Source organism: Stegastes partitus, unplaced genomic scaffold (genome assembly GCF_000690725.1).
Source record: "Stegastes partitus isolate 25-593 unplaced genomic scaffold, Stegastes_partitus-1.0.2 Scaffold2398, whole genome shotgun sequence".
Classification (NCBI taxonomy): Eukaryota; Metazoa; Chordata; class Actinopteri; family Pomacentridae; genus Stegastes; species Stegastes partitus.
The window spans coordinates 46,624-55,122 of record NW_007580129.1 but is presented as its reverse complement, the minus strand read 5'-3'; the positions used below and the strand labels follow the sequence as shown (position 1 = coordinate 55,122).

General features: G+C 38.9%; 1 protein-coding gene across 1 annotated transcript; it reads left to right on the top strand.

Moving 5' to 3' along the window:
- The first annotated feature begins 366 nt into the window (after positions 1 to 366).
- Positions 367 to 5,524, top strand: LOC103374918 (protein FAM57B-like). Its single transcript, XM_008305073.1, has 5 exons — positions 367 to 443; positions 2,856 to 3,081; positions 4,445 to 4,540; positions 5,011 to 5,120; positions 5,338 to 5,524. Exons 1-5 carry the CDS (start codon positions 385 to 387, stop codon positions 5,522 to 5,524), a joined length of 678 nt encoding a protein of 225 aa, XP_008303295.1. The 5' UTR covers positions 367 to 384.
- The last annotated feature ends 2,975 nt before the right edge of the window (positions 5,525 to 8,499 follow it).

The window sequence follows — 8,499 nt, the reverse complement described above, 5'->3', positions numbered from 1 at the left end:
TGTGTCTCCTTGTGGCTGTTTTGTGCCTATTCGTAGTTATTTTGTGTTTGTGGTTGTTTTGTGTCTCTTTGTGGTCATTTGATCAATTTTGCGACAACAAATCTGAACATTAACTTCAACCAGCTTCAAACTGTCACAGTGATTCACAGCGACTGAATCTTTGTGTTTTCAAACTAAACATTTGGTTCAGCTGAAGATTCGAACAGATGCTTCATCACGAGCACTTTTAAAATCGTTAAACTTTTCAGTCTGAAGCTCTGCTGACTGAAACCAACAGATATAGTGGCCCTTTTCAGTTTTTTATGAACGCATTTCAGACTTTTTCACTGATCTGGTTGTTTTTTTTTTGGTTCTGTCAGTTTGGTTTCGTCTGTTCAGGCCATCATGGCTTCATCGGCCGGAGTCATCATCACCTCGAGCTGCAGGGACGTCATGGAGGACAGGTGAGGCTGCACCAATGAAACCAACTGTCTGCTGACTCAGCACAGAAAAGTTCATTCTGTGACAACATGTGTCACTTTATTCTGATCTCATGTTGTCTTTTTGACAACTAGTTTTGGGTGATTTCAATTTTTTAAAAAGCAGCAATTTTAGGAGCTTACATACATACGTGAGATGTTCTCAAAGAGTTACATCTTCAGCAGGAACCAGAGGGTTGAAAAGATGGATTTTGGTAAATTAAAATGTGAAATATATGTAATATCAGCAGCTGTATCCTGTAAATGTTTCTCAGGGGTTAAGATCTTCATTTTTGATATTTTGGGGTAAAACATTTATTAAAAATACTATATTTGAATTATTATTACTGTTAACTTTTATTTTATTTTTCTGCAGCTTCTGTTGAAAAATAAAAAGTTGCTTATTTTCAACAACTTAGTTCCTGTCTTGCTGTAAATAAGAGCAGATTTCCAAGAATGTTCTGCAGTTTGGTGCCGATAATGAAAAATAAAGAAAGGTTTCTGCAGTTATTAATCACCTGATTGGTATAAAAACGAACCAGTTAAGTGACAAATACTTAATAAACTGACATCAGTGTGGAAGATTTTAGGAAGATTTTTCACTTATTATGAATTTAATCCCAATTCAAGGTTGTTTTTTGTTATTTTGTGTCTCTTTTTTGGTCATTTTCCGTCTCCTTGTAGTTGTTGAGCCTAAAAATAGTTATTAAACTGACATTAGTATAAATATTTTAGTGATATTTTTACTGATCTGAAGCCTTTTTTTCTAAGAAAAAACCAAACAAACAAACAAAAAGTTTGCAGGTAATTAGCTGGCAAATTAAATACTTAAAATAACAAATATTTAGAATGAGTTTAGTTGTTTTCCAGCTCAGATTTTCAGCTGTTTCATCCCAGAAATCAGGGTTTCTATTCAGGAATTAAACCTGATTTTTAATCCTATTTTTTGTCACCGCTGCCTCAGACCTGCTTCTATAGAAAAGATATTAAAGATGCAAGTAGAAGGTAATTTTTCGGCTTTTATTTCCATGTTTGCACTGTGGAGTTTGTGTCTCAGTGTGAGTCTATAATCTAATTAACACTCTGAGTTAATTCTCCTGTTAGCAGCAGTAAATCTATTTCAGTCTGCAGGATCACTAATCCTCCCGCCGAGCATTATGGGAAACCTTGTAGGCAGAAATCAGCAGCGGACGTCCGGAGCTTCTTCATTTCACAGTCAAAGTGGAGGTTCGACTCTCAGCTGCATTTGTTTATCAAATTACACCACAGACTGAGGCGGCGAGCAGCAAAGAACTCTGGGAGATTCAGGTGTTTGTTTACCTGCAGCGCAAACACTAAACACCAAGAGTCCTGCAGCAGGTTTCTGTTTAAGAAAATCCATTAGCAGCAGGAGGAAACGTTTTGAGACTCTTAACTTCAGTTTAATAAAACTGTTCATAAATAGTCCAGTAAAAGTCCTGCTGCAGTGAGAACAAACACATCAAGTCCAAGTAGGAAAAGTACATCAGAGCTAATTCAACGATATGGTTTCTTTTTTTCAACATTCTTCACCTTTACGTATTTTAACCCTTAAAAACCTCCTCGCTCATATATGTTCTTCTCTGTTCAACTGCTTTCAGACTTAGTTTGAGACTGAGTTCATACTGGATTTGGACTTTATTTTGGACTGATTTCATGAGACTGGGTTTAGACTGGTTTCAGGCTTGGCTTTGGACAGGGTTGAGACTGGTTTCAACCCTGATTTTAGACTGGATTTAAACTGGATGTGGACTTCGTTGTAGGCTGGTTCCAAACTTTGTATTAGACTGGTATTAAACTTGGTTTTGGCCTAAATTTAGACCAGTTTTGGACTTGTTTGCAGACTGGTATTATACTCTTTTCAGACTAGGTTTTAGACTGCTTTCAAACTTAGCTTTGGGCTTAGTTTAAACTGGATTTTGGACTTTGTTTTAGACTAGTTTCAACCTGGGTTTTAGACTAGATTTAGACTGGATTTTGACGTGGAGTTACTTGTTCAAACTGGGTTTAGACAAGTTTCAAACTTGGTTTTGGACTGAAGTTTTCTGCCTCATTAACACCTGTAGCTACTTTTAGTAGTGACGGCGCCCTCTGGTGGCTGCAGTAGTTCTTATGGGAAAAAAGGAGAAGGTCTGGTCGATGGACGGGTCGACAAAACACAGGACCTGAACTCAGAGGAGAGCTATTTGTTTCCTGATTTCAACTTAAAGGTTGTTTGTTTAATCACCACTGTTCCATAAAGTCAAGTTTACAGTCAAGTTTGCAAAATGGTTTTGTTTTTAGAGCAAACCAGAGGTTTAAAGTTTCAGTTAGACTCGTTCCTGTTGATCATATCAGAGGTGATCTTTATGACTCTCTTTGGTCCTGTTTCATTCTTAGACACTGGCTGACCGACGCCTACATCCTGTTTGCGACGCCGTACTTCGCCTATGACATCTACGCCATGTTCCTGTGTTACCACCACAAGCTGCAGGTCAAAGGTCACGAGGAGGCGGAGCCCGGTGGCGGCTCGATGCGAGCGGCGGTGTGGGGTTACCTGCGCCAAGAGTATCTCATGGTGCTGCATCACATCTTCATGGTGGCCTTCTGCTTCCCTGCATCACTGGTAACTATGGCAACACTGACAGTGATGCTTCCATGCTGAGCTTTACTGCAGCGCCACCAACAAGACAAAACACAACGCCTGCTTTACACACAGTATATTTAACAGAGGATCTGAGGTTTTCTGAAATGTCTACACAGGCTGCTGAAATCATTCTTGTTCTAAAGAACTAAGATAACCTGAGGTTTCAAGGGGGTGGTAGGGCTTAAACAAGCTTAAAGTGAGACCAAAACAAGTCCAAAACCTGTCAAAAGTCTGCTTAAATCCAGTCAAAGGACCAAGAGCAAAACCAAGTCTAAATTCAGTATCAAATCAGCATTAACACCAAATATAAATCATAATGAAATCAAGTCCAAAACTAGTCTAAAATCTGGGCTTAACCTTGTCAAAAGACCAAGTTCAAAACCAGCCCAAAGCTAAGTCTAAACCAAGTAAAAATCAAGTCTAAAACTGATCTGAAAATCACAGAAAAACGTAGTCTAAAACCAAGTTTAAAATTAGTCGAATGCAAGCCCAAAACAAGTTGAAATCTAAGTCAAAACCCAGTCTGAAGTCTGATCTAAAACCAAGCCTAAACCAAGTACAAATTCCAATTAAACCAGTCCAAAACTTTGTCTGAACCCAGTGAAATACGAAGCTAAAAAAAATAGTTTAAAACAAGATTCAACCTATCAGAAAACAAAATCTAAAACCAAATCTAAACCCTGTAAATGGCCAGTTCAAAAACCAGCCAAAAAAAAAACCCCACCCTAAAAACAAGTCTAAAACAAATCCGGTCTACAATCAGGTCTGAAGCCTGTAAAAGACCAAGTCTAAATCAGTCTAAACCCAGTCCAAAATCAGCTCTAACACAGTGTCTCAACAAAGTACACATCACAGTTAAACCACGTCCAACCCCAGGCCGAAACCAAGGAAAAGATCAAGTCTAAACCCAGCACAAATCCCAGTTTAAACCAGTCTACACAAGTGAAAGTCTAAAACCAAGTACAGAGTTAATCCAACACTAGTCCAAAATCCAGTCTAAACCCAGTCTAAAGACCCAGCCCAAGACATTTGTTATTGAATCACATTTTTATTTACAGTTCCTCTTCATAAATCCTGTTTTCCAGATGTTACTGATGTGAATGTCCTCAAGACTTTCAGAAAGTTCTCCTGCCTTTTAAATTGAGCATCAGTCAGACTCTCAGTTTGTGATTCAGGTTGAAACGAAGTTAAAACCTGCATGTTTACCCGTTTACACTGTTTTCCTGCATTTAAAACTATTATTTTGACGCTGATCTGCAGCTTCTTTCAGGCTGTATTGTAGTCGCATGAACTCTACACGATCTGATTCAGATCCAGCACATGAACCCTGTTTGTGTTCCAGCTGTGGAGGCAGGGTAAAGGCGATTACTTCCAGGGCGTCTTGTTTCTGGCGGAGCTCAGCACACCGTCAGTGTCTCTGGGAAAAGTCCTGATCCAGGTAACCAAACCTCCAACATTTTTTAAAATTTCTCCTGCTTGCTGTATTTCTATATTGTCTACCTTTGTATTTGTTGCTTGTTGTTTAATGCTTTTATTGCTTTTTTGCTTTTATCCTGTGAAGCATCTGACTTCTTGAAAAGCGTTATACAAATAAAATGAATCATTATTCTTATTAGATTACACCTTTAATGGGACACTAGCGGCCCATGTACAGGGGCTATCGTCGCCGATGCAGTGGTCATGGGTTTGAATCCCGCTCATGGCCCTTTGCTGCAAGTCCTTCCCCCGTTCTTCTCCCCCACTTTCCTATCTCTCTCTCGATTGTCCTATCTAATAAAGGCAAAAAAGCCAAAAAACAAATGGGACACACTTCGTCTCAATTATTAGAATTGGAACCCTGATATTATTTGACGTTTTAGTTAGAAGTTTGTTTATTTATATCTTTGTGTCATTTATTGTCAATCTCAGTATAAGAAGCAACACACTCTGCTGCACAAAGTGAACGGAGTCGTCATGATGCTCACCTTCTTCGGCTGTCGGGTTTTACTCTTTCCCTACCTGTACTACGCCTACAGCAGGTAACCCCACCCCCCAGATTTATTCTATAATAATATAACAAAGACAACAACTTCTTGCATGTTTGCTGTTTGTTTGTCAAATAATTGATGTAATAAAGTAAAATACGTTGCATTAAATAATAATTCAGAGTTTGAAATAGTCGGCACTAGCTTGAGGGGAGCAATAATTTAAAAAAGAAGGTGTTGTGTGTTTGACCACCGCGCCCCCTGTTGGCAGGTATGCGTCGCTGCCGTTGCTGGCGGTTCCCCTGGTGGCCCCCTGGCAGTGCAACCTGGGGGCCGCTCTGCTGTGGCCCCTGCAGCTCTACTGGTTCGCTCTGATCTGCAGAGGAGCCTTCAGGCTGTTCAGACGCTCTGCTTTAAAACCTGAAGGCAGCACGACCAATCAAACGGACCGACACTGAGCAGGAGGAGGAGTTTAACCTTCAGTGTCAGCCTGAACTAGAGGACAGAGTGACTGATGCTGCTGACAGAACAGGAAAACACAGTTTGTCCTCAGGACGAGCTCTGACGAACAAACAGCAGCAGGTGGAGATGAAAACCGCATTGGTTCTGAGCCGGTTTTACAGGAAAAGTAATAGAAGATTGACCAAAAAGACGTAAATAAGTTTGAGCAGAAGAGATTCACCTGTTCAGTAAGGTGGGCGATGATGGTGGAAGATGATGTGATTCAGAAAGATGGACTTCTGGGATTCATGTCAGGTTTTACTCATAATGAGCTGACCAGGTCTGAAACCAGTACAAAATCAGTTTAAACCAAGTCTAAAACCAGTCTGAAACCAGGTTATAACTAGTCTAAAATTAGTATAACACCAAGTTCAAACCCAAGTACAAAATAAGCACGAAATGTGTTCCAAAGCTAGTCTAAAACCAGTCCAGTAATAATCTAAACCCATGTACAAAACCAGTGAAAGACTGTCTAAAAACTAGTTGAAACCCAAGTCCTAAACCAAGTTCAAAATCAAGTCTAAACCCACTCCAAAACCAATTCCAAAACTTAGTCCAGAACCAATATAAAACCAAGTCTAAACCCAGTCTAAAATGAATGCAAAACCAGTTAAGTGTAAAACAAGTCTAATCCTAGCCTTAAAACCTGTGCAAAACCAAATCCAAAACCCAGTCCAACCAGTCCAAAATTGCTCCAAAACCAAGTCTAAAACCAGTACAAAAACAATCTAAACCCAAGTACAAAGCCAGTAAGAACAAAACCTGTCTAAACCAAAGTCTAAAATCTGGTGTAAACCAAGTCTACAACCAAGTTTAAACCCAGTCCAAAATCAGTCAAAAAACAGTCTAAACTCAGTCTGAAAACCAGTCTAAAATTAAGCCAAAAACAAGTTAAATCCAAGTTTGAAACTAGTCTAAATCCAAGTCTAAAGTACATTTAAAAATGGAGTGAACGTGGCTTCCAAAGATGCAGAGGTGTCCCACAAGGATCAATATTTGGTCCTTTGTTATTTCCTCTGCAAATAAAACTTTGTTCATTCTGCAACTTCACTGTAAATTCTGTTTTTATTCCATCAGCTTCATAGATATAATACCCTACTTTTGGGGCGCCCCAATAGCTCAACAAGATAAGATGGCGACCCATGAGCAGGGGTTATGACACAGCAGTTGTGAGTTTGAATCCCGCTGCAGGTCTCTGCTCCTTCCTTTCCTGTCTCTCTCCACTAAACAGCCAAATACCTGCTTCTGAAAAACTTTACATTTAATGTTCTTCTCTGATCTAAACACAAGAATGACGGTCTGATTAATAAAACTCAGCATTAGAGGAACTCAGGAACAGATTACATATTGATTGCCTGATTTTTATCCTCAAGAGCTGAGAGGGGTTTCTGTTTAAACCAGGTTTCTGTGACGACTGATTTACTTGTTGCTTTGTTTTCATTTCTTTCTACTAAAATACAAAACTTTCTGAAACATTTTATTGTTTGCATGCGTTGATTTTTCTCATTGTCGCCCACTACAGGTGAGAAAACACACTTACAGATCTGTATGAGGGGCCGTATTCATTCTCACACTTACACACATGCATTCTCCCCCTCACAGGAAGTTCTTCCCTGTACAGGAAGTTACTCTCAAACCAGGAAATTCTTTAACAAGACTTGCTCAGCATGTCCAGACGTGGTAATAATAGACAGAACAACATAATACAATGATGCTATTTAAAGTCGTTGTGCTTTCTTTTCTACTGTTTTTCACTTTGGAAGTAAGAAGCAATGAAAATTATATCAGATGTTTTTTTGCGAATGTCTTGGGATGTATTGAACAAATACAAAGAGAACCCACAGATTTTGTTCATCAGAGGCTCCATGAAGACCTTCGTGATCATATTCACATCTTATCTGGATTCCTGACAATCCCAAGTTTTGTTCAAGACTCAAGAAAGTGAGAATTGGTTGATATGTTAGAGTCTTTATATGGATGTCTACGATTTTTGCTGAATGTATATGAAACCAGACAAAGAAGCAGGTGTGAGAACAGAGACGTCCTTTTAACTGGTTTATTATCCTTGGTCGGGACGTCCAGTTGCCAAAGTGTTTCTGAGTCTCGTATTTTAAAGACTGTCTGTTAGGGACAGACGAGCCCGTCCTCTGTTGTTCAAGAGACGAAGACAACGAAGTAATGCCTTCAGGAGATGATAAAATATTTCTTAAGACACCAGTGGCCTCTTGCAGTGCTCCTGTTTCATTTCTTCCATCCATTTCGAGCGGGACCCAAATGTGACCCCGTTCCTGCTTCTCAGCCAATCACAGTGCGATAAATTGCCTGCCTTCCATTTCCTCCAAAACCCGTTTCCACTAAACTTTTTCTCATACATACATACATTCTTACTCTCACATACATGCGTACATATATTCAGAATGTATGTATGTGAGAGTGTTAGAATGAATTATGGCCGATACGGCCCCTCATAGATCTGGATCGATTAGAACATCTTTATCATTTTAATGCTGAAATATGATTTCACTCTGATTAATTGACTTTCTGCTGCTGCTCATGATTATTAGTGTTCATTCTTTATTTGTCAGTTTTTTTTTGGTCCTGGTGTTTCAGAACCAACTACTGATTTATTTGTAATTTATTGTTTGTTTATTCAAGAACCTTTTAAGATAGAAAAATAATGCATGTCTGAGGTTAAGACCTAATTTTAAACCATAAAAGAAACAGAAACATCTAAACAAAGTTCAGACTCAGATTGTGTGCCTAACTGTGTCTTCTGGAGTTTGTTTATTTCAACAGTCATAAGGAGAAGAGTTGCTGCTTTTTGCTGAAAGGAGATAAAAAATTGGCAGAAAAGTTGAATTTTTCTTGTTCAGACGTTTCATTTTGTCAATAAAACATCAAAGATTTTCACTTAAAAGATGCTTTTTCTTTA